General features: G+C 38.1%; 2 protein-coding genes across 2 annotated transcripts; one reads left to right on the top strand and one right to left on the bottom strand.

The window, feature by feature from the left end:
- On the bottom strand, positions 1 to 26,878 carry LOC141902465 (uncharacterized). Its single transcript, XM_074790199.1, is given in 38 exon segments — positions 1 to 660; positions 1,232 to 1,404; positions 1,585 to 1,692; positions 1,892 to 1,978; positions 2,221 to 2,324; positions 2,410 to 2,515; positions 2,588 to 2,772; positions 2,863 to 3,015; positions 3,262 to 3,400; positions 3,880 to 4,003; positions 4,094 to 4,200; positions 4,315 to 5,282; positions 6,538 to 6,664; positions 6,975 to 8,130; positions 8,240 to 8,339; positions 8,498 to 8,620; positions 8,701 to 8,860; positions 15,365 to 15,445; positions 15,659 to 15,819; positions 16,215 to 16,304; positions 16,544 to 16,679; positions 16,958 to 17,111; positions 17,474 to 17,578; positions 17,669 to 17,796; positions 17,897 to 18,217; positions 18,491 to 18,686; positions 18,852 to 18,965; positions 19,283 to 19,338; positions 21,665 to 21,763; positions 22,054 to 22,134; positions 22,438 to 22,533; positions 23,590 to 23,604; positions 24,083 to 24,159; positions 24,874 to 24,970; positions 25,062 to 25,203; positions 25,290 to 25,414; positions 25,947 to 26,193; positions 26,797 to 26,878. Coding segments are annotated over 37 exon segments (6,528 nt in total). The 5' UTR covers positions 26,148 to 26,193; positions 26,797 to 26,878; the 3' UTR covers positions 1 to 527.
- LOC141902466 (epimerase family protein SDR39U1-like) lies at positions 10,306 to 12,715 on the top strand. Its single transcript, XM_074790200.1, has 6 exons — positions 10,306 to 10,357; positions 10,609 to 10,715; positions 10,805 to 10,890; positions 10,966 to 11,087; positions 11,413 to 11,562; positions 12,196 to 12,715. Exons 1-6 carry the CDS (start codon positions 10,336 to 10,338, stop codon positions 12,633 to 12,635), a joined length of 927 nt encoding a protein of 308 aa, XP_074646301.1. The 5' UTR covers positions 10,306 to 10,335; the 3' UTR covers positions 12,636 to 12,715.
- Positions 26,879 to 27,180: the final 302 nt, after the last annotated feature.

Below are 27,180 nucleotides of genomic sequence, written 5' to 3'. Positions count from 1 at the left end.
TGAACATAGTTTATTACATATATAATACATTACAAGGGTGGATCGATAATTATACAAGACAGTTGAAAAATACGACGTGTTTCTTATGAAAATAGATACATATGTACTAAACTCAGTAAACATTACACAAACTATTCATCAATTAATATCAATTGTAAGATTCTACGTCATCTTAGAAGGATTGAAGTGGCACTATACATAGATAGATTCATTCATTCACCGCAACTTTCACTCATTTCAACATCCATCTCAAAAAACCTTCATTCACACGAATTATCAAAGCAAAGTAAATTATAACAGGAAGCATAATATACATTATAGAGAATTATGCAAGTTAGATGCAAATATAGGATTCATCTTCAAGTTAGATGCTTTGTAATGAATTTAGAGGCGCAATAGATCGACTACTATCACAGACTCCTGTATATTGTTGTTTTATCTTATATTAAAAGCACCAAATTCTCTCAAACTTTAAATGAGTAATTCAGATAATTGCACATATATGAGTTTTATACAGAGTGTGATTATTATAAGACACGTTTCGCAGGTTTAATCGGCCGTACAGCATCCGTCTGCCAGGTACGAATATTCTCCAGAGCTTTGTTCAATTTTTCACACCACACCAAACGATCTTCCTTTGTATCTGCTGATAACATGTGCCTACAATTAAACAGTTCACTTTAGGAATTAATACATCATTATTCAAACTGGTCAGAATCTTATCCAAAACATCATCACATCAGACAAACTCATAACATGGTTCCCAAAGTAACATGAATTAAAATTTCCCAGGTTTTTCCCAAGCATTTCACGGGTGATTTCTTAATTTTCCCAAATGAAAATGAACAGATACCACCATGCTGCAGTAAAAATTTTAGCGGCGACTAGTTGATAAAGGGGGTTCCCAAGGGAAATCGCTGAAGAAAGTTGTCCATGGTCAATGCAATTACGTGAAATGTAAAAATGAATTTCCCAAATATTTCCCCAATTTGAGGAAAATTTTTAAAATTCCCAAATATTTCCTAACTGGGAATTCTTAATTCCAAATTCAAAAGCTTTCCCCAATCTCCATGTTCTGTGGGAAATTAGACATGGCTGACTGTGACTATCGTAATTGGTCCAAAAAACGATTATTTTCTGATTTTCTATCATCTTATTTCTTCGATCGTAAACTCTAATTTCCCCAGTCGCAGTTTATCTGAATTTGGAGAAGTAAAAACGAAGATCTTACTTTGTAGCAGTAGTCGTGTCGTAACTCCACGTAACTAACGTATTCTTATCTCCGGTACTGTGAGGTCTGATGCACGTCAATTCAAACGTGTTCGGTCTCGCGCAGATATCTCTCGGTATCAGACCCACTTTGTCTGTGATGCAGTTTTTCAAATTGATAGTTCCCATCGGTTCCTACAGATAAATATTGAGAGAAATCAATCAATTAATTCGACGTTTTAGATTCTTTAACTCCAACACAGTTGTATCTATTTTCGCATAATCTATTAAGTGAAAATCATCATTTGGATAGTCATCGATGTAATGATAGCGATGACGACTTCAATGAGTTTGACCGTAGGCAGAAAAACTGACCTTTTTGTGTTCATCATCGGGATATTTCCAATATCTCATTTGATTGTTGCCCAGCACACACCAACGCCTGTGCCAAGCACCGAAACCACTCACATCTTCAAACATTGTCTACAAACAAACCAGAATTAAGAATACAACATACCTTTAGAGAATTGGGAAATACATTCGATAAACAAGTTTCCCTGTAATACTACGGTGAACTCGGAAGAGTTGACTGGATACTGAGTTGAGAATCATAAAAACCTCAATGCTGGGTTAACCGGGTTGTCTGGGTACAGAATGAGGAATATCTAAGTATGTAACTCACCAAGAATCCTCGTTCTTCAACGTTTGTTTCTAGAATACACCTTAGTTTCATATGAATGTAACCATCTAGAGGCGAGTTCATCGGTACCTTTGTAACACAAATACATACATAACAGATCAGGAAACCTAAAATACCCCGATTTATCTGCGATCCGAGATCAAAGTTCCTGGATTAGATTATATGATATTCTCAGTGGGGGCTGTTTCTTATCAACAGGTTCCTTGTGCCACTCATCACCAGTAAGAACAAGACACAGAAAATTCAAATTCCCTGATTTTCAAGGAAATGGCCGGAATTCACTGATTTGTAACCAGAATGTGATAACTTACACGAGGAAGGTTGAAAGTTCGATTGTGTAATGATTTCAGTGTTATATTGATGGATGAAACCAGTGAGAAGTTTGTTGTTCGCACGGACATCGCTTCAGACGGACCTGAATTCAATCAATTATTCGTTATAGATTAAAGGAGGAGGAATGCGCTTGAAATTGTAAAATGAAAGAAATCAAAAGTTCTTACCAGCTCCGTAACAAGTTTCCTTGTGGCCTTTCACTCTACCCAGTAATTTCTTCGGAGTGAAACCTTTTTTCGATTTTTCCTTTTCTTGAACTTCTTTAGTGATGGACTAGTAAAGATAAAAGAATGACTTATAGATCAAGTGAGACTTTTCACACAAGAATCATCAATTTACTCTTACCATTCCGTAGACTTCGATGCTAAATTTGAAATCACTTCTGACGTCGCTAAGTTTTATGAGATTAGGAAATTCGAGCAATCCTCGCGACCCGGTGTCGTGCGTAGAAACCATTTGCGTTACGATCACATGAGCGCCATCTTTCACCAGCACGAGAAAGTAGTGAATCGTATTGTCTGAAAATGTTCCTGGAAAAATTAAGAATACAAATTTCTAAATATTTGTAAAAATAGAGACGAGAGGAACGTCAGAGATCGATCGAACAGAAGCCATCAAACCTGATCTGCTGCACATCCGAGCAACGAACTCTTTCTTCAGCGGAAGTTTTAGATCGCTGAGCGTTAATGAACCCTTACAACCACTGACCGCGGGAGCTGGAGGAGCACGTTTCAACCTTTCTATCTCTTCTATGTAAGCTTGTCGTCTTTGACCTGAATAGTAATACATATTCTACACATATTTGGGGGGTCATTCATTTATTACGTACACATTAGGGGAGGGATCAGTGCAATTGCGAACTGTAATGCTTAATGTATGCGAAAAAATGGCCGATTTTGCGTACAGAGGGGGAGGGGGGGTTGAAAAATGCAAATTTTATGCGTACGTAATAAATGAATGACCCCTTAATGATTTGAACGTATGAATTTTATCGTTGTTTTTCTCTACGAATAACTTACACGCTATCAGTAAGATTTTGTTACATTCGACCTGTTCCAGAGAACCCGCAAATGTTGAGTTTTTGTTACAGCACTTGTTCAACGCGTTACTCGTCTGAATAATAACACTCTGCTCCTGCTTCACTAAATCCTGTAATTCCTGTCAACAAAAACATAGCATTTATCAATTCAAAGCTACATAAATATGTTCTTGATCTTAGTATAGCAACAAAGAGCAAACTGATGACTATTTAATTTGTATATAGTATTATTGAAGATGACTTTTAAGATATAGTCAAAACGTTGAATCAAATATTAGCTGAAGGAAATATTTGGGACTAGTATCTATTTCTTATTGCCGGATTTTTATACACTTTCCTCCAATTTACAAATTTCCTCAGTTTCCCCGATTCTTCCCACTCACAACACACAACTCAAATCTCTATGACGAATTACAAGGTCTAAAATGTTACGGTTTGTTCATTTTTCATGAATCGCATATTTGATGAAGAACATATAACATATCCAATTTCCAAAGTTTTCCGATTCCCTGAGTTTTCCAAGTTTTCTACGTCAGTGGCCACTCTGTATCCGTACAACATGGACAGACGGTTTCATTAGAAGGTTAGGTAAACCTACTTGTATTCTGTGTTTTATCTTCGTCTCAGGGATGTACGGTAGATCTTCGTAACTCTCATGCGTTGAATGTTCACCACGTCTAACCACGGTGATCTTCGGAGCTGGTTGGTTTTTATTGGCATATCTGTCAAAACAACACACGATTTAAAAGGAAAATCTTCCTATTTACAAAATAAAACTTTGATTATTCCGTGAATTCTACAGTATTTTTTACCTGTTTGATCGATACATTTCAATGCTATAAACCATCGGAGATGCGTCAGATCGTTTAGATGCGGAGGCTGCTGGAGGGAGGTCTCTTAGACGCCCACTGTTCGATTTCTGTAAAATTCGCCCGAAAAGATGGATCGATGTTAAGAATATCAGTTCCACCAGTTCTGCATTATTACAACGAGTGAATTTTGACCGATATTTCAAAAATAGAAGAAAGCTTACCCTGGCAGGTTTAATCACCGGTTTAACAACGCTTTCATCTCCATCATTCTCATCGTCATCTTCATCTTCCTCCAACAGATCATCCATTTCGGCGTAGATATCGTCGTCTCCCTCGACCGAGTCATCATCGCCGTCGTAATTATCAGTTTCAGTTTGAGGCGCGTCGTTAAGACTCGTGCGGTCACTGTTCTCCGTGTAGTAAGAGCTGTACGACGATTGCGGCGTTTGTCTGTAATGTTCGAAACGAGTTTCCAACGCCTTCCAGATGCCGCCGTCTTGCGGAGACGTCGCCATTCGTAAGTCTTCCTGCGATAACGTATCGTCTGCGTTAGTATCCGACAGAGCCCAGCCGTTAGCGTCGCATTTCACGCGATGATTGATTTCTTCGTCGGTAAAATCGCTTTCGACTTCCATCATCATCGACGTTTGTTGATCGTCTCGTTGTTTGTCTTTCAGACTGATTTGTCGTTCGATCGTTATAGTACGAGCCCGTTCGTCGTTATCGACAGTAACCGTAGTTTGACATCGAACGTCGTCATTAATCACCGTATGTTTAGATTCAGTTGTATCAATGTCTTTATCTTCGTCTCGACGAGCAGAATTTGCTCGACCGCCGTTGCTGCTGTATCTCTTCATTTTTCCAGCTCGTACGCTATATCCGCCCTCATTATCCACGGAATTTCTTTGCTGTTCATTTTCTAACTGTTTTCTGGCCTTTTCCATATCTTCATTAGCTTCCCGCCTTCGATCCCTGTTTACATCATCTCCATCGGAAGCGTTATTCTGTAGGGAATAGTGTCTCGTGGCCGATTCGCTTTGATGTCGAACTTTAGAAGCGACGGATGGATTGATTCTGGAGGTTGTCAGCGGACTGTTCTCGCTCTCGTGACGATTATGAGATTTCGGAGTGCTGCTGGTCGCGTTGTCACACACCTCAAAACCCATAGCTCCGAGTTTCATTTCAAAATCTGAAAACGATAGAATGATTTTATCAAAACAAAATCGCTAACATCTTCATCGTCGAGTTGTGGAAACATTCATAACTCTTCACCATAACTGGTTGCCGGTAAAAGGCCCTTACGGAATAATCCCCGAGATAAAATTTCCCCTGCGTTAAAAAACATGCAATGGAAAAATTCAATGGAAATTGGGGTATTTCCTCCGTGGGGGGAGTATTTAATACCAGGGAGGGAGGATCTTTACATCGGGTATTTCTTCCATTTGGCTTTTTACTGAGCACCCTATTAGTGATTACCACAAGATGTATATGAATAGAAGCAGTGAAGAAGTGCGTGCACAGATTTCCAATACATTTTAATGATATTTTCAGGATTATTTGACTTTATCAACCGATACATCGTCATGCTACTTGCGAACGAATAGAAATGTAGATTTGGAAATAAGCCGATACCGACGTGCTGGATCATCTGAACTAATCCGTGATCGAATCCCTCATTCACTGACTGGACATAATACAGAAACATGCTCGTAAATATCTGTATCATCATTCAAACTAATGCTTTCAATAAGCATAAATGTGTTGTCATTGCGGAATATTTTGACGCTAGTCTCTGTTAGGATACAAAAGTTATGAAAGACCACTGGTGAGCGATATACAACGTAGCAGTTAAAACTGCACGTTTTATAACGCGCACAATTCATAAACTGAAATATGCAACAAAAAGCAGGGAAAACAAATTCTTTTTGAACAAAACAGGAATATGCAAAACATGATGAACACAGCGTTGAATACGACTCAAATATGCAACAAAGACTTCAAATTCTTTATAATCTAAATCTACTTGCTTCCTTCTTGAAGATCGTCAGTATTGTGATTATCAGTAACAGTTGTTTCAAGCTCATCAATGATAATTGTGCTATCGGCACTGTTAGAATCAGTCATTGAATTCATAGCTATTGCATCAGTCACAACAGGTGCTGAATTAACAGCATCAGTCACAACAGATGCTGAATTAACAGTTTCATCAGTATTTGTATCAACCGTCAGAATATCGATATCTGATGATCTGACAGCAGGAAGACAGAGTTTATCTGTTACTGATAAATCACAATCATCCTCACACAATTCACTCGATTTTTCATCTAACTCCATATCACACTCTACGTAAGCAAGAAATAAGTCAGCTCACAAAAGAACAACCTATTTGACTGGACTCGAAAGTTCAAAGTGATAAATATTTTTGAATGTGGATCTATATTTACCATCTCGTATTTTCTGTCTGTTCTGTTCACGTTTATTGATGGCTGGTTTTTGTACGACTGCTCGTTTCTGAGGCGGTTGACGATATTCATCTTCATCTGAACTACTCTCATCATCCATGAATTTCTTCTACAAAATATAACGATTCAATAACGTATCTATGAATAGCTATAGTCAAACTTCGAGTCATTGTTAGGATCAAGTTTGCAACAATTATCGTCCAAACTAGACTCAGCGGCAACTTCAGGATTCTTGGAGGTTCAATTTCATTTTTCATCCCCAGTATAAATTTTTCATACCCCTGAGTTACACGTAGGCCCATTCAAAGTCTACAAGCACCAATTATCAATTCCATAGACAAAGTGTTGTCATAAAGATTCTATCAACCTATGTAGTTTTCCAAAACCCGAAAGAACCCTGGCTGCGGATTTCACTATACCTTGATTTGGTTTTCCTGAGGTGTAGTGTGAATGATCCCATCTTTCCAGCGGTTTTTAACCACCGCCAGATCGGCCTCTCTTTCTCTCTTCGTTTTCTCGCCGATCTCATTTTCTCGTTTCTCTTCGCGAAACTGTTGTAGAATCTGCTGCTGTAAAGCTTTAGTCTGGTTTCCTATTGGAGGTCTATTGCCCGCCGGTGTAACAGTATCCGGTCCCGCGGTAGGCGACTGTTTACTCGCCGACCGATCTTGGAATAGTCTCGCGCGGTCAGCGATCGCCTCTTTGAAACTCTTCTGCGGTGTAACTGTAGGTTTATCGGTTTTCCGTTGCCAGGCAGCCATGCGAGCTGATACGGGTTGATCGGTTATTTCATCGTTGTTTGATCGTGGTGATTTAGTCGGAGTGATCGCTGTCGTCTTGGTTGATGTCATACACGGTGATTTCGCTCCCGGATTCTGTTTCGCTCGTTGTTCCCACATCCCCTTTCGAGCGCTAACCGGTTGATTTGTCGGTTCAAACGATTGCCTGCGCGATTTTTTCTGATCGCTATTCACGAGATGAGTTGATGGGCTGGATACGTGTATCCTCGATGGGCTGGCTGGTGCAGCTGATTTCTCCGGTGATACGAACCGTTCTCTACCAGGTGGCGGTGCTGGAGCCTTGCGGTAAGCGAATGTCCTCGGTGGTTTCGAAGGACCGGGTGAATCAGTGAGGTGATGCTCGTCTTCTTCTTGGATTTTGTCGAACGATGTTTTAGCGGGTGAATGACTACGGAGAATTGTCCGAGCCGGCGATGTTTTAAACGGAGATTTCGAAGGTGAATCGTCGACCGTTGGGTTGAATTTGACGTTTTTAACCGGAGAACAACCGGTAAAACCTTTCACAAACGGCTTCGGCGAAGAATTAATAAGAGGTGATCGACGACCGGGAGACTTCGGCGTCGATACGGGATCATTTTCTGTCGATTTAATCGGTGTTTTCAACCTGGATGGTGATTTACTCGGAACTGGGGATGATTTAACCGGTGATTTCCACGGTTCAACTCGCGGGGATTTCGATCCTCTCAACTCATCCTGCGTCAGAGGTGAATTCAGAGGTGATGGAGGTTTCCACATCTTTTTGGGGGACTTTTTAGCTTGAATTTCTTCTTTCAGTCTGAAACATTTAATCAATAGTTCTGTGTTTAGTACTGATGGAGAAATGCAACACTCTAATTCAAACATTAGACTTAAAACTTTTGATTCAAATCAATGAAAAATCTTACTTTAACGAATGATGAGACAAATCATCTTCCCAACTGTTAATATCTTTAGCTAAAGCTGCGAGTCGGTCTCTACATCCAGACTGTTTCCCTAACACTTCACCTATCAAACATTGACAATGATATTGAAACAAGATAATTAATTATGAATTCAACGCTTAGCTCTATATCGCCCTTAATAGCACAGATTTTATGTGGTGTAAAAAAAAACCTAATTTCATTAAACATCATTTAGGTGTAGTGTATAGGAATGATACTTACCAGCAGATGATGATTGAGTATTAATGTTTTTGATGCGTGATGCGACACTTGGAATCGCTGGTGTATCAGGTTTTATATCCAATTCAGTCACTCTTAAACACTGCCGTTTCAACGGTGTATCTCCTGCAAACGATGAAGTCGACATCCTCAGATTTATCAGTTATTTATTCATTTACATCATACATAAATTTATTATATTTTACCTTCAGATTGAATGTTATGAGAAGTATTTTCAGTTAAAGGAGATGGTCTCTTCATGCGCGATTGTTGCGTTGCTGGGTTTGGTGGAGATGTCACTGGCGCTGGTACCGATGATGAAGCAGCCATCTTCTTCGCTAACGCTTCCCTGCGTTGCCTTGTCCGCTCCAACATTTTCTATGAATAATGATTATATTATATGATTGAAGAAGGCGAAAAAAGTCAAAAAATATTGTTGATGAGTTGCAATTTTCACATTAATTACACTGTGAGAGAAGGCTGAACAAGAGACGAGATAAGAACTTTAAAAGACAGATGAATGTAGTGGATATTTTACTGTATACGGCTGAGTGTTTATTTCTGCTATTTTACCCTACATCGTCGCTGATTGGCTGATTTACGCCGCGCATGCGCACTGCACGACTCGGCAAATCCAAGGAAAGTGTGGAGAACAGAGTTAGAGAAAATAGAGCGGATAGAACGAGACTTGAACCCGGGCTAGTAGTAGATTACGAGCCCAGCATCATACCACTAGACCACCGAGCTAGCTGAAAACACACCGAATGTTTTAACTAGATATAGTACCTCCCTAATCCTATCCCTTAAAACGGACCCTATCCCTGGGTCCTTTAGACCCTAACCCATCGGAACCCTATCCATAAACCCAATAAAATGATTTTATTGTTATTTTTATTAGTGTTGTATAGTAATGATGTACGGTAAAATAGCAGAAGTAATTACTTTGCCGTATATGGTTAAATATCCACTTCGAAAAATGAATGAAGAAGTGACCCGTTCCGTCCATCCATTCCACTTGTCAGACCAGACGGCAGACTGCTCAGTGAGTGACAGACACTGTGCTGGGTGGGTGTGATAAATCTTGCATTATTATTGCCATTGCGTAAGTTAAATTTAAAACCATCTATTTACCTGTGTAAAAGGATCCATCGTTTGAACACCTCTTTATATGTTAACTGTTTTAAAAGCCACACTGACTACTTCAGGGAGCCAAAAACGGTTAAAAAACACACCTTCACAAAAATATCAAACCGAACCCGGAAGTTAATTTGAAATTGGCGGTTGCTAGATTTACGCACCAGGCGGCGCTGTGTGGTCTCTCTCGGGAATCATGTGCCGGACTTGCCCGTGCTTGGTTTTCGGCACGCCGTGGCTCCCGCGGTCGCCCGCGCACACTGGCCAAATTCGGTTTTCGTATCTATCTAATCGACTAGTGGTCGGAACTAATAACCGAATGCGCTTGATTTTCGAACTCTTTCCGGAATATAGTTTCGACTAACGGACATTCGGTTTCGTTTAGTTCAACTTAGTCGACTAACTCAGATAACCGAAGGTGCCGCGCCAGGCCGGCCGGTGATCTTGGCCGGCCAAAGCTCGCGAATCTGTTTTAACTAAAATTTCTGGATTCAGTTGCACAGTCGTGACTTAAGTCCAATAGTGGTCTTAAATCTTAAGACTGGTCTTAAGTTGTTAGATTGGCTATAGAACTAAGTTGGTCTTAGACAGGTCTTAAGTCTAAGCCATATGACATGCAACCGGTCCCAGGTCTATTGTACGAGGCCTGTTCCTGACAATGAACGGAATGGCCTGTGGCAATCGAGGTGGTGGCAGCACGTTACAATATGGCGAGCAAAATATTAATCGGTATTGTTAAACTTTGTTTTTCCTTTTATTTCTCGCTGATTCATTAATGATCTAGAGTTTGAATGTTTTAATTATGTTTTATTTATTATATCTTGTGAAATGATTTAGTCATTAATGTTGTTTCATGCGAGAAACTGCTCGAAAACTGTTGTGTAAGCCTGCCCCGGTCGTACTATGAAGCGAGCAAAACCATCCGATCCATGTTTGTCCTGTTTTCTAAAATGGTTAAATCTATTTTTAATAACCCACAGGTGGCGGAACTGGATTCATAGGACGGCATTTAGCACAAATTTTGCGAAAAAGTGGTTATGATGTGATAGCTATTTCAAGACAGCCACACGGGAATTCTATTTCATGGGTCAGTGATTTATGAATCTAACATTACCATATGACAGATGAGATGCTTTTGTTAAACTGACTCTAAATTGTTATATATTTTCAACGCAGGCCCAGCTCGACCGTCAAGGACTGCCTCCTGATTGTAAAGCAGTTATAAACCTAGCTGGCCAAAACTTATTAGACCCACTTAAACGGTATGTAACCCTTGAGTAAGTCAATTTGTGATTGTCTAGAAATTAATGTATAATCATTGGATTCAAATTTTTCAGGTGGAATGAACAGTTGAAAGAAGAAATTTACACCAGTAGAGTTCAGACTACTGAAACTTTAACTAATGCGATAATTCGATCTTCTAATAAACCTGAAGTCTTCATATCAACGTCAGCTGTTGGTGGGTGTAGGAATTAACAGTCAAACTCTCCTAAATCATCATCAGCAGGGCCCAGTTTCACAAAAAGGATTAAAGCCTAAATCGATTTAAGATAAACTGAAATAATGAAGAAATTAAATCGATTTAAGAGTTAAACCTTTTTGTGAAACTGGGCCCAGATTAATCTGATGAAAATTGTCACTATTTGAGTGCAAATTTGTAATTCCAATTCAATTTGCTTCGTGTAAGGCGTAATTTGGATATTAAATCATCAACATTATGATGGTTCCAACTACAACCGTCTCTAATACAGGTCTCTGTAATTATGTGTATTGATTAAATGCAGGTTATTATGAACCAAGCGAAACAGCTGAATATACTGAAGATAGTGAAGGTGGAAACTTCGATTTTCTTTCAATGTTGTGTAAAGATTGGGAAGATGCAGCAAAATTGCCACCTAATATCGGTGATGTGAGACAAGTGACAGTTAGAGTTGGTGAGTGTTCGCTGTCATAATCTCTAATATCTGCAATGATAAGACGTTATGAGAGACCCCTGATATTGAAGATTGATAACTGAAAATTAGTTAATTCTGATGTTTTTGATAGAATGCTTCAACCCATCTTCCTGAAGAATGGTAAATGTATTTTACCTGAAACATCAGGTCCTGGTTCCACACTTGTGATTGACAGTTAACTTAGAGTAGAAATTATTTCATGATTCTTGATTCAAATCTGGGGAACAGAGTCCTGTGTCTCCAATCTTCATTATATTGGGTGTTTTAAACCTGGGTTTGTAGTAATTTCTTTTTCCATACCCAGATTTTAAATTTTCCATACCCCTAAATAAAACAACCTAGAACAAGCAATGTAGACCCATTTTAAGTACCAATTATCAATACTATAAGTGATTTCATAAAGTTTGTTATCAAATGTGTAGTAAGACATTTAGGTGTATAGCCTTAAATTCAAAACAGCTGGAAAAAAGTATTTTGAGGCCATTTTCTGATATTCCATACTTTTCCATAGGCAGAGAAAAAAAACATTTCCATAGCTTTTCCAGAGCCTGAAAAAAAATTCCCATTTCCTAAAACTTACCTGTATTTAAACTTTCTTGTATATTTTTGCAGGTGTTGTTCTCGGTCGTGAAGGTGGAGTTATTTTAAGGTCATATTTCCCATTTTTCTTCGGTCTTGGTGGACGTATCGGCAGCGGTAATCAATGGTTTCCATGGATACATATAGCCGATATTGCCGGCATATATCAACACGCGATAGAAAATACAAACGTATCTGGAATATTGAACGGAGTCGCTCCGAACCCCGTTACTAATCAGCAATTCACTAAAGCGTTCGCAGGTGCGATGTCCAGACCAGCTTTTTTCCCAGTTCCAGAGTTTGTAATGAAAGCAGTATTCGGAGCCGATCGCGCTCGTGTTATCCTGGAAGGACAGAAAGTGCTTCCTAAACGTACATTAGAATCTGGATATCAGTTCAGTTATCCAGATATTCAATCCGCTTGTCAAGAAGTCAGTCGATTTCTTCTGAATTACGATTTTACTAACAAATGATATGTAATAGATAACAGTAGCGATCTACTCGTCGATATTAGCTCTGTAGCTGTATTTTTGTGGCTTTTTGTTAGTTTCCAATAGATGTATTTAAATGATAAAATAAAAATATAATCTTATTAGAAGTCATGTTCAATATTTTCATTGTTTGTGGGAAGATCATCAGTTAATCTCGTATCGCCTCCAATGTTCGATTATTCCAGTTGACTGTCTAGCCTGGCATTCCATGAATGGTTCACCCACTTAAGATGTGATATCTTGTTGACAATTTAGTCATAGATCTGTTACACACTATTTTCAATAGTGGGCTGAATAAGAAGAGGACTTCTTCGGAAATGGGAAATCACAATGAAATCGAGAAGAGACAGTTTTCAATTTTTAAATACATTTATATTATAATTTGTGTTCTTTATCTTTCCATAGTCTACAAATAAATGGCTTTCGATTTTGGGGAGGACAGCAAACCCCAAACATTGAATAGCAGCGAAAAAACTTCAAATACAGTTTTTCTGTACAAAAATTTATACATACATTTACACAAATCTAATTAAAACTGTTTTATTAAACTCCAGTTCCTAAAACTGCAGGGTAAATCTTAATTTAATGTACACCTGCATAATCAAAGAAGGCAACATGACATTGTTAAGCAAAAATACCAGCGGTATACCGCTAGTTGAATATCCACTGGAAAATTTAAAAGGTTATCGAAAAACTAGCCCTTAAACACCAAACACATTTGAGAAGGGCTGCAACACAATGCAAGGGAATCAGCTGAAGATTGTCAACTTCATTTCTGTCAAAATATACAAAACATCATTCATAGCACAGTGAAGATCATAGAATCTATATCAACTGATTTTCAATAAAATTATCCTAATTTCATTATTCATTTCATGGCGCTTTTTTCTTTGACCATTAAATTTGCAAGAATCATATTATATATAACTTATATATTGGAATGTAATATATATCTATCTCCCTGTAATCTAACTCAAGGATTCACAAATAGTTAACATCATTTTTTAACTAGTATCCCGTTTATATCGATCCAAGGACCAATACATAATTTGCATAATAACCCATTATCTATCATCAATCGTTCGATTCTAACATAATGAGTAAATATGAGAGAGATGAAACCAATAGAAATCAATCAATCAATCTCTTCAAATAATTATGATGCCGAAATAAATCAGCATTTAATATCTATTATAACGTGGTATGCATGTACGGTATATCAATGTCACCACCATATTTGAACGATTACAAACGACACACTAAAACGTCTCCGTATTTGTGGCAAGGAAATAAAGTTTGGCACTTCATCAACTAAACCATTAAATTAACTGAACTAAATCAAAGGCGCTGGACTAAGCCATATTTAAATATAGCACTTGATTGATTATTCATCTATCACTAGACAAATCTGATCGATCAAAATTTTGTCAATCAACACCTTAATCATCGTTTGATTACTTATGAGTGATTAAGTTATTATTGTTCTCCCGTGGCGGCAAGCCGAACTCTTCCGTTTCAAACTTCTAGAATTTGTTTCGAAATTGAAAGCAAAAGTTTACAATTAATTGAATCAATGAGCAAGTATTGATCACTTTAATATACAGAGTTATTGAGTCCTGTACTGGAACTTACTATTTCTTAACCTACTACATTTGTCGTATATTCAAAATATATGATGCATACATGTACATGTTCATAGGTATTTTGTACATAATTAGTGATAAATCTTAGATTCGAAGCGATATGTACAAGAAGCTAAATATCGTCAGAAATAAATCCACACACAATTCATACATTTCAATCATATGAATTTTCTAGAGGTCCCTCGCTATCAACAACCATCACTGCATCTAATGTCTGATAGAAAATGATAATTTCAGTAGGAGTAAGGCATACATGACTAGTTCACTCCCATTACAAAACTGCATCTACGGGTTTGGGAAAATTCTGAGCGGACTATCGATTATTATCTTGAGCAGCAATTCACTCTCAAATTACAACTGAACTTATTCAATAGAATCACATATATTTTACTGTTTTGGCAACGAGAGGAGACAATAATGAGTCGAATTGAAATCAACGGTACTCAGAAAATAATACAAATCCCACTTGACAAGAAAGAGAGAGATGAGAAAGGAGAGAGACTCTACATACAGTCGTTTCAGCTTGACAATGCTCTCAATTCACTGCTGCAGTAAGATTTAATATGGACTAATGAACAAATAAACAAATGAATGAATGGATGTAATATTCTGCTCGGCGGTGATAGTTTAAATCATCATCTCACGCGAGTAAAGCTTGCAAATTCACACAAGCGCAAGTGAATAGAGTAACGCACACACACATACACACATACTCAGTCTACCAGTGTGTTGTGTTCATTTGGACATAGAACTCAAATGTTTGTTAGTTATGAATGTTTGTAAAGCACAATTACTTTCATGCACAGTTCTTATCGTTTCTATAATATTTCGATTCTATAATTCAGCTGTGATCATCATGATTGCCACAATGACGGCGGAAAGTTGTTTACTTCTCCTTGTTCTTGTACGGATGAACCGTTATGAGTGTACGTCATCCTGATACGCATTCTTAATGGTTGCTACAATATAGAAATATCGCGATTTCTTATTTCAGAATCTTTCAGAGTTGAATCGCTATATGAATCATCGAACAGTGAAATAGATACCGACCCTATTAGTGTTGTTTACTTTCAATGGTTGTTTAACATCTCCAGATGAATTGGCAGGAACTATACTATCAGACGGTGACATCAACTGGAGTTGGAATGACTGGAAATACAAAATAGCAAATACGCCCGTGAAGAAGCTTGTTTTTTTTATCTTGAAAATACGGAATAGTTTCATTTCATTTCATTTTGTGTCCCTTCCCACGACACCTGCCAGCAATGAAACAGGGGGTTTGAATACGAAATCAGAAATCGAAGCACAGATAGTCGGAAGGTTGTGTTAAATGAATTACTGATATGACGAGTCATCGCTCACCTTAGGAACTGCAGCTTGGAATACAAAGTCAGTCATCGGATATGGCGTACTATTAGTCGCAACTATCACCATCGACATGACCGTGCTTCCTGGTTCGGGCTTATCAAACTTCAGCGTTAAAACGAGACCATTCTTATCAAACGCCGACAGATCTGGAATTCCTGTAACGATACGAGATTCAAACTAGTTTAGAATTAATGAATGTTTTCAAAACTTGCGTAAAACATGAATTGAGTGATAGAGAGAACGACATCAACACTATCAGGGTTATTTCTGAGGTCCTGGCATTTTTCTTAAACAATCATCAAGCCACAAAATAAGAACAAGCAATTTGCTATCAAATCTAAAATTTATTTTGTAGACACAATCGTCCCATAGACCAAAAAAAAAAACAATTACTTTTCAGCATTTTCATGATCTTTTGAGTAAGCATTAATCAGGACCCATCCTAAATTTTTCCAAAGGGAACCACTTTTCAAAATTTGCCAGACTCACAACAAACCCTGAGTAAGTACAACTATATAACACTGAGCAGTGATGGGTGATTAATACGTACCAGTATTGTTCGCTATAGGCTGCTGTGTGTTCATTAACGGAGCCACATTACCCAGTCCATCGAGCAGATTATTAACAGGAGCTACTCCACCTATTAGTGATAAGATGAAACTAACACCGTGTAGACATTTACTAAACATCGATTATTCCTAAATCTAGTTTCATGCTTCCAGCGACCCCCACCCCGCGATTCCTGACCCCCCTGCCCGTGATTCCTGACCCCCCAACCTGCGATTCCTGACCCCCCTGCCCGCGATTCCTGACCCCCCCGCCCTTGATTCCCGCGTTATACATCGAAAACATCAACTGTTGTTTAAATTCAATACTCACTTGAATTACCACCAGAGAGATCTAGATCACCGAGTAAATCTAATAAATCTCCACCAGATGATTTTGTCGGTTCAGAATTATTAGGAATCATCGGACTAGGGCTGGTCTCTTCTAATAAATCCAGAATATTCGTACTCTGAAAATAAACAGGTGAATTAACTAATGAATCTGTCAAAGAATCGGGATCCACTTCACGACTTTGAACCAGTTATGAATCAAAATAACTCTGGAGTTAAAATACAGAATGAAAGCATTCAAAGCACAGCTCAAGACATTTCTGTTCAAGTCACGATCTTCGTCTGGAGAGCGCCTTTGATAATAGCCCTGCTATTTACAAGGCGCTATAAGGCGCTATAGAAATTTACAATCCTATCCTATCCTAATGAAGGTCTCTCAGGTAAAGACGATACTAACTTCGTTTTTGTTTGGAATTTTCGTATAATCTTTAGTCGAAGGTACGTGAACGATATTCTCAGATTCATCTTCACCGTTTGCAGTTCCATTAGGAAGATCACCGTTAGAACCCGCCGGTTTCTCAATCAGCGGCATACGTTCCAATAAACCGGGTCTAAATACATTGAATAGAACATTTATCCACAAACAGTCACCAGTTCCATGTGATAGGCATATATTGTTCTAAGAACTTCCAGGGTGGTCACTTTCAATTTGACTTGCTATACGCAATCTCAACTTATTTCCCCGATTTGAAGCTCTTTTACAAAATTCCCTGCTATTTTTAAAGAAGGAAGAATTTCCTGACTTTTCCCCAGATTCCCAGGTAAGTGGCCACACTGACTTCTATCAATAAACCAGCGCTACCCGACCTAATTTGCCTACTCCTTCAATTTCAATGCCATTTGTGAAAATTCACCGGTATTCTAGAACTCAAATTCCCTGTGACTCCTCCTCAAATGTCTGGTTTGAACGTACCTCATACTATCATATTTCTGACATAAAGTCGTGAATTCTACCGATCTCTGTTGTAATTCAACGTGCGTACTTCCTCCGTATAAACCAATTAACTGAGTTATTTTCCTATCAATAACAGCAAAATCACGATCATATTTCACGAGACGACGTCGAGTAAAACCAAAATACGACTGAATTGTAACGATATTTACGTACCTAATCGTAGAGGTAAACCTAGTACTGAGTTTCATCACAGCCATTATTGTATATTCTTTAGTTACAGCTGATGAATGGTTGTTGACTAAAACACGTTCTAATGTATCGATTACTTCATCTTCACTAGCCTGATCACAAATAACAATAAGTATGACTTAGAATATTTTGAGTTGTCTCTTTATTGCAGACCTGACTACTTCGGTGTCTCTGTTTTAGAGTAGTTGTCACAGTTAATTCAGTGAGCTCTTAGAAGAGTTGTAACTCATAAAGATCTGTTCTATTGTGATAATGCACGCTATCAGACGGGATATCAGGAGTCGTTGTAGTTCTACTTACATTGAGAGGTTCGTCATCCTCTAGATCTGTAGATAAGATTAATTCACCGTATTCTCCTATACACCAGGCAGCTACCTGTACGAGTGGCTGCTGCTGTAAGTCGTCTCGTAACGCGCGGTATAGTTGCTGTACAGAGTACGTGTGTAATGACGTTGATTCGGCGATTAATTGAATTAAAGACGTCACTACATCATCACGAGCCTGATTACCAGCCTATAAACAATCAATAAACACTAATACAGGACCCCAGTTGCAGTTCTAAGTTCAAAAGTGGTCTCGAATCGTAGGACTGGTCTTAAGCTGTTAGAAGATTGGTCAGTCATAGAACTAATGTGGTCTTCAGCACGTCTTTAAACTAAGCCTAGACTTTAGCAATCATGACATTAAGTTGAAAAGTGGTCTTAAATCTGACTGGTCTGATTGGTAATAGGAATAAGTTGGCCCTGTACACACCTCAGCAGGGTATAATGACTGTAATATACTCACCATAGTAAGCACTTTCATTACTGTGTCAATATGCCATCGTTTATTAGGCGAATACTTTTCTGCTGCTATTACGATATTTGAACAGGTATCGGCTTTAAATTCGGGGTCGCATTTTTCCAGGAAAGCCAACAATTCCTTCATCATTCCGCGAATGTTATTCGAATTCACCAGCGCAAAACATAACTCCATCGCGCGCCTAAATATATCGATTCATCTTAATCAGCTTCAAAAATACATACGATTATACAACGTATATAACTTAGATGTTATGAAACTTGTCAATTTTTGAACTATTTAGTCCTCAATGTGATTTCTCTTGAATACAAATATGACATATGATATAATATGACAATCATCTTACTTTCGTATGGAAACATCTGGATCCTTCAAACAATCAACTATAGTCGACCGATGCCTCTGAACGGCGTTGTAATCAGCCTGAACCACACGTAGCAGGGTATTCAAAGCTACATATCTACAATTATATTCATCGAAATATTATATTCTATCTAATCGAAGATGACCAGCTAGAAGTCATCGGAAGATATTTATTTGTCTATTAAAGGATGATATATTAGTTTAAGCTGTTGTCTCGCTGTATGTGACCAACACTGCATCAGCTGTTCATTACAATACACACTTTACAAATGGAATAAATTCACCATGAACTCATACAGACAGCACCTGATGTCATATATTAATGAAGCAAATAACTTAGAAATAGTATAGACACCACCTAACACAGGACATATATACATGATCCCTATAGATATAATAGAAATGAATACATACCTTATGTTCTTGTCACTATTTAGAAGAAATCGTCCCAATATATTTACCGCTAGAACCTAAAATTAAAATTTTTACAAAAATTGGAAAACGGACTTAACTACCGTTACCAAAAAAACTCATCTGCGGTTTTTAATGACAATTATCTCTAAATTCAAACACGGCCAAGTTGCTCGGTCAAAACTTAAATCTGAAACTGATCTTAAATCACAAAGACTGACCTTAGGTTATTAGATCGGCTATAGAACAGCTACATAAGATCAGTTTAGACTGTAGTGTTCTTAATTCTAAGCATTACCTGCGCAACTGGCTCCACAATCACAATGAAACTAACTAATAACTTAAAACAGTGCATTTACAGATTGAAATCACGATATGCATATAGAGTAGAATATGTATGCAGATTGATATGTGTATGATAGCAATTACTGTTACTGAACGTACATTCAGTGATTTTTAGGTTTAAGGCCGGTCGAAGTAGATGGTTTCATCATACAATAGTAGCTACATACCTCATAGACGAGGAGTGCTAGAACATCAACATCTTGAGGATTGTGTTAGAATCAACCGTAACTTGAGATTAATTATAGAAAATAGGAAAACATGAAGACAGGCAGCGCTTCGTAGGTTATCTAGATTTTATGATGAAGCCATTACCCCACACTTTTAGCGAAAATGCTCGCATTTTCAATAAAATCTAGCGAACCTACAAAGCGCCATCTGTCTTCGAGTTTACTGATTTAACACCACGTTAAATCAGCTCCTCCTCAACTCTTCACAAAATTATAATAAAGAACTAAATAGCATAAGCATTGGAGACTAATGTCTATTTCAACTATGTTTGAGAGTACCTCAAGTGGTCTAGCTCCATCAGTTTTGGTAGTACATACCTGATAAAGGTCTTTTCTCAAAGGACCAGAATGGACTGGTAGTTGAACTAAAACATTGATTTTTAATCCATTTTACACATTTTTGGAGGATTACCAAAAAGTCTTCATCGAGTCTTCATCGAATGGGGGTTAAGACCCCATTTTCTTGAATAAATCAAGTTCAACAATATTATGTCTCCTATGCCTACCATTTGAAATTTTTTTACAAATCATCAAAAAAATTATGGTTTGTAGGCATGGAAAAACTAAACATATTGCTAAATATTCAAATTATGGAGTCATTTTTCGATTACGCTACCCCATTCAAAGAACACCTTTTGGCAATCCTTCAATACAGCATAAAATATATAAAAAATCTTATGTTTTAGCTCGACTGCCAATCTGTGCTGATCGGACTATATGAGGTACATAGTACCGAAACTAAGCGAGCTACGTCACCGAACGTCATCTCAAGCAACGTTGAAATAGACACTTCACTAGGCATACATACACACAGACAGTAATCATACAGAGATCTAGGCGGCCTATTCATGCGACAATGATACACATACCCGTAGACCTAGTTCCGAATCTATAGCCATTATAGTCGCTACTGTTTCATACAGTATTGAGTTACCGACGTTACGACTGGTTTCTGTGTTAGTGGCCACCTAGAGGGCGCAAGGGTAGATCGGAGGAAAGGTGAGATGATTTAGTGATTTGAAGGAGAGAACCCGAGCGGTTACGAACAAACCTATATAGGCAGACATGAGCCTAGTTAAGTGTATAGAGCATCATTAACGCTACACCGAGATCAGCCTAGTTAAAGATATCAAGCCGAACAAAAGCCAAAATCTTGCTTCGTGAATTTAGCGGCGGTGATGAAAGTGCGGAACTGTTAATTATTTAGCGCAGTGCGGTGATTGATATATACACAACGAACAACATGTCTGCCTAAACGTAATAGTGTGTGCTTACAGACCAGAACCAACCATCTCCACGAACCACACGGTTGATGCAGTAAGCAGAGGCAATAACAGTGCACATCATTACTCACAGCAACTTATCTTACAATCATCATGTCAGCGTTGAGGTTACATGCAATATGAGGTCAACCCCTTAAAGGTTTTCATTGTAAATTTATGTCTAAATGTTTTTTCCAATGCGTGTTTTGACGTAAATTTACGTTTTGTGTTTGACGTAATTATACGTCCTTGCGATATTACTGTGCTCTCCGGGGAAGGCTGAATGTTTACTAGTAAAAAACGTGAATTTCGAAGCAATTAATAATAAAACCTGGGATAATTGATTCCGAAAGAATTAGCACCTTTAAGGGGCTTTAAAGAATTTGTCGATGTTTCTCTCTATTTGTTACTCAAAATGTATTAGTATATAGAGTGGTACATGAACGCGATGAGGATTAAAGGTTTGACTGTGACATGTATCCGAGATAAGAGGCTTAGTAATAATGTGACTGATGATTGCCTTCGAAAGAGCATGTTTTATTATCTCCTACCCGTAGCCCACTCTCTGACTGTACACCCATTATAGTCAACACGATCTCATACAGTATCGCGTGGCCTACATTTTTACTCGTTTCTGTATTTGTGGCCACCTGTAGGTAAGGAAACATTTATAATTCACAAAATACATTAACAATTTTCTACTCAAATCAAAGGCACAATTTAAGACTTGTAGACTTTTATCTTAGTTTCAACAACTGAATGCAGGGGCCAGTTTCATAGAGCGGTATTAGCTTTAAACAGCGGGCTAACTTAACTGAAATTGAATCAAGTTAACCCCCTGGTAAAAGTAAATAACAGTCTATATGACCGGCCCCTGAATATTTCAATATACAAATTTCGATTCTCACAGAATTTTAAGTTAAGATTCTTAGATTCTTACCTGAGCCAGAATATCATTCATAGTTTCACTAGCATCGGCGTCATGATGTCCCAAAATACGTAACAGACGTAGAATCTTCACCTGAATTTAAATATTCATTATCAAACAATTAGTCGACTGTAGAACAACTTTCATGTGTAACCAGAGTTCTTACAGATCACTGATTCCGAAATTTCCTAACTCTCTACCAAAAATGCCCTCATAGAATTATAAGATATCCGCAGTAGGGGTTTTTTCTTCTCAAGCGGTTCCTTGTGCTACTTGTCACCAGCAGGAAACTCAAACTCCAATCAAGAACACGGTTAGTCAGGTAATAAATCTGGAATTCCGTGATCTGTAAGAACCAAGGATCCCCACTGAAATATTAATACAATTTTGGCTGACCTGTAGAAACGGATCGCTAACTCCAGACACATCATGCTCCGGGGAATAACCAGCCATTATCAGATTCTTCAGAATACGTACGAGTTGAGGAACGAGCTGAAAGAGATCAAACATTAAACATTGTTCCCTCTTAAAAAATACTCTTCCAGTACCCTTCACGCAATCGTCATCATAAAGTGAGAACTAAGCAGTATATGAAAAGAAAATGCAGCCATAACCGAACAGGTCTCAGATTATATTCAACCAAAGTGGAATTGAAATCTACAAAAAGCTGCTAGTTCACATTTAGGATAGTTCCAAATATTCGGTAGAATAACGAGGTAATAAAATGTGGTATAAATGTACTGTAAATGTAAGTGATAGGAAGAGTGGCTCCGTTATACGAGGGAGTCAGATAGCAGTAGATGAAGCAATTATCTGAGAAGATTACGCATATAATGTCTCGCGTTTTATTGGGGATCAGGGAATTTTAATGGAGTTTCTCAAATGACAGATGAAGGCAGTATTAGAACACTTCAATATCTACTTCAGCTCATCGCACCGAAATAACATATAGGGATGCATGCTTTACTCGTGACGGCACAAATTTTGAAATAACTCTCCTCAAAGAGCTGTAACCAGGGTTAACATATTTCAACAACTACAAACTAAATTCAAAATACTGTCGGGTAGGAGGATAGACAATGAACAGGTTAGGGCATCGTTCCTCGTCAGGGATTTGAACCTATGACATCAAGACTTAGTGCCCTAGCGAGTGATGCGATACCATCAGGTTCAAATCCCCGCTGAGAGAGGATAAGGTTAGGGGAAGCCCAGTGCAAAGTATCTCTTTTCTTTTAAGTATAAGTGATAGATCAAACTCAAATGAAAGAGCTAGTTTGTAATAATGTCAGGAATAAATCAAAAACATACAAACATTTATTAGAAGAACATTTCATTCATTGCGGTTACTTAAATAAATAGACAAGTCTTCAAACACCTAAAGACTTGTGTCGTTTTAGTTGGAATTTATGAATTATGAAATGATGTAACATAGATATATCTGAAATCTGTTAAAACTTTCACCAAAACGTTTGGGACCAATTAATTAAGAGATTTAGACAAAGCATTAAATTTGAGAAAACAACAAAATATCAACAAAACATAAATTACCTCGATTTTCTGATCCTGTTACAAAAACAGGGAACAAAAATAGAGCCATCAACAATAATATTCAGAGTACAGAAAATACAAAATTCCTTCGATATATTTTCACTGGGTGAAAATGCTGCTCATGAAGATTGAAGAACCTCTAAATTAATGCTACAAGATTCTCTAACACAGAAACTTTAGACAACAACTAAATATTCAAAATGTTCAAACAAGAGATTGAATACAGACTTTGATTAGAGATATATGGTGACAATTCAATCTATGTTCTAACATGTAAATGAGGATTATAGCAATGACGTTTGAAACTGTCAAAATATTTACATGTTACGAATTGAATATCTACTTCGAACATGTTATACTTTCTGCAGCATGATGTGAACTGGCCGCGCTGCATGCTGACAAGTCGACCCAATCTCAACGGTCATCGCTATAAACACCCGACTAAAAATACAACAAGATGCAGTGAAATAGTTGTATGTATACTTACACGTACCTTGCGGAAGTGATTCAGTGTGTCTGGACTTCGTTCACACATCTCCGTAATGAGACACACAGCCGTCAATAAAACACCTACAAACAATTCAATAACACAACTTCAATTCTCTAATCTACAGTCAAACTTAGTTTCAACTACTTGTGATCGTATAAATCCTTGCATCACTTAAATTACCACTACGTTCAAACCCCGACCGGCGCCTACATACAGTGATTAAAGATTTTGACAATTGGTGAAATTAAATGACTTGTTTGTTTCAAGACAAAATACCAAAGGTTCATTCTCAGAAGAAGCCTAGTATTAGACATCTTCACCCGTCAAGGGATTTGAACCCACTACGCTAAAGCTGTTCGCCGAACCCCTTGACCTCACGAGTCGTTAGAGTCGTTACTAGCCGACCAGAATCCGGTTGTACCAATCACAGCGCTTGTAACAAACGACTTTAGGCTTCTATTGGTTTCCCGTTAAATAGACCAATCAGCGAACGTTTTACTGAACAAGGAAGTATTTCGCAAATCGATATATGACAACAGCGCCAGTAATGAAATCACGCTTCGTTCGAGAGTGATACCTGACCCCTGGCAAGCGAAGATGAGTATTAGACGGGGTGGCAGTTTATCAGGGGGTTAAATCTGGGGTTGACTGTATTTTGGAGACCTAATTTGTATCTCAAATCAATTTACTAGTAAAACATCCACACGATAATTGTCTCAACTATGACGACTCAAACCAACGCCACTTCTGTAAATTCACTATCATTATCTAGTAGATTTTGTTTTTAGACTTACCATGATTCTTTTCATTGAGCATATTCCTCGTGGCTGGAATAAACATCTCCATCAGATCGGGAACTTTACGAATGATACGTACAGCACACAACGCAGCCTGTAATTCAATCATTATTTCATTAGTTTCACGATTTCCGAAACCAAAAATCCGCACAAATTCAATAATAACAAATGAAATTCATGAATACCTTCTTTTTGATGTAAGCGTTTGAAGATTTCAGAAGTTTTTCAACTTCTCCGGCCAAATCTCTGCTCATTTCCGTCGAACAAATGCTTCCCAAAGTGCACAATGCTAGACTTACAATATACTGAGTTTGATGATTCAAATCACTGAGAAATAATGAAAACAAAACAATTAAATACCGTGTGATTTCTACTCGTTTCGGCAAAACCTTCGAGCGGAAACCAATACGTACTTTTTGAGGGAATTTGTGACGAGTAAATGAACGTCTTGTCTTTCATCAAGAAGTAACATAGCACCGAGGTATCCTATTCTTTTATCAGTGAACTTCGAAGATGCGATCAATTTTAGACATTCCAACTGAAAACACGAATCAAAAACGAATGAAAGACATTTCAAGAGAATTGAGGGAATTTTGTAGGCATTTCTAAACAGGGTGCAGGGCATTTTTCTTGGCAATGGGATACCGGCAACACCAGATGGCGCAATAAAACACTGGGTCACTCGTAGTGAAAATCAGTTCATTTTCAATGAAATTTTAACATTATTTTTAGGCTTCCAAATCCGGAAATTATCAAACGAGTCGTTATCGAATTGATTTAAGATTTCCTTTCTCACTCAGTGTGTGGTATTGATTTCACTGAAAATTGATTTACTAATCAGAAAAATTGGCTCCAAGTTTATTGAAATGTAGAAGAAATTGAAGCGCGGTAACCCGCTGCCACTAGCGATCCTGGTGGATTATCGCTGAATCCTAGCTTCCCTCAGTAGCCTTGCCAGTATCCCATTGAATGCACACTTTACGATGCTCTCTTCCCTTTCGAATACTTTACTTAATAAACTATAATTTGATGAATCTCAGCAGTAATTCGATGCACACACAGACACATACCTGACCAAAGTGGGCTGGATAACCCAACATATGAATATACAATAACTTGGCGACGTTGCGACATCGATAGGCGTTGTCTTCTTCTCTGAATACATCTCGTATTTGAGCACATTCTCGTTGGACGACCGAACGCTCGTCAGCGGCAGTTCTCGCCGAGCGAATCTCGCGGATTAAATCACGCAGGCGCTTCGGTGTCGGCATAGTGAATCAATGAACACTGCGGCGCTCTGTGAAAACGTCTTCAAATCTGCAAGAAATAAAACTGGTCTGTAGTCGAGGACAAGAGCATTGTTGGAGATTGAGTGGATTAAACCAACAACAGTCACTGGATTCATGGGTTCGAATCTTAGGTGCGAAAGTCTCTTCTGGCCTATGACAACAGACTTGTCACATATGGATAACTGGCTCAAATGACCAACCTACTACCAAGTCAGTAACCTATCAGTAGTTTTAATTCACGATCAGATATTTTCACAAACCACATGGGATGCGGTGTTGGTGCCTTTCCAATAAGTCAATTGACTTGTAAAAGCTTAAATACACACCACCAATGATTAGGTAACTAATTAAAACCAAACCTAAGTCAGTATTCATTATGATACACGCTTTTTAATTTTGGTAATACTACAGTGTGGGTCACCTCAACGCGGATACATTTGGGACGTACAACTTAGACAGTATGCAAACGAGAAATACATAATTTTTGACAAGTCACACACCCGACCGTCGGCGACCCGGAAACCAAGAAATCCGGCCTCATTTACACAATAATTCACCTTCTTTTGACAACTATTTAAGTTTCAACGCAATAAAACAGTTATAAATTGTGTCTGAAATGAGATATATTTACATTTTAGCAGGTGGTTAACGAGTTTCGAGTGAATTTATTGAGCATTCCTTTAATTTTTCGTCTAAAAATGGCTGCAAACCGACACCTGTTACACCCCCGGATTAGTGTCATATTCCGCCATTGAAATAGTGTTCAATTCAGTATCAAATGTTTCTGTTTGAGATTTATCTCAATTATTCTCATGATTTTCAAACTCTTAAATGAATTTGTCTCAGACCACTCAGTTTATATAGATGGCTTAATATCGAATTAAGTTTTGAATTATCATCACATTAAGTAGTACTTAATTAGCGTAGTGATATCGTGTGACGTCTGCATTTACTGACATCTATCGGGTGGATGCCTAACTCTAGCCCTAGCTGTGGCAGGCGAGGATCGGGCTCC

The sequence above is a fragment of the Tubulanus polymorphus genome, chromosome 3 (assembly GCF_964204645.1).
Source record: "Tubulanus polymorphus chromosome 3, tnTubPoly1.2, whole genome shotgun sequence".
Lineage (NCBI taxonomy): Eukaryota > Metazoa > Nemertea > Palaeonemertea > Tubulaniformes > Tubulanidae > Tubulanus > Tubulanus polymorphus.
This window is presented reverse-complemented; position numbering and strand designations above follow the sequence as displayed.

Excerpts from the sequence above, each read along its gene's own strand:
- LOC141902466 (XM_074790200.1), top strand. The coding sequence starts at position 10,336 with ATGGCGAGCAAAATATTAATCG. Across the intron at positions 10,358-10,608 it reads GGCGAGCAAAATATTAATCG|GTGGCGGAACTGGATTCATA; the intron begins GTATTGTTAAAC and ends AATAACCCACAG. Across the intron at positions 10,891-10,965 it reads TTATTAGACCCACTTAAACG|GTGGAATGAACAGTTGAAAG; the intron begins GTATGTAACCCT and ends CAAATTTTTCAG.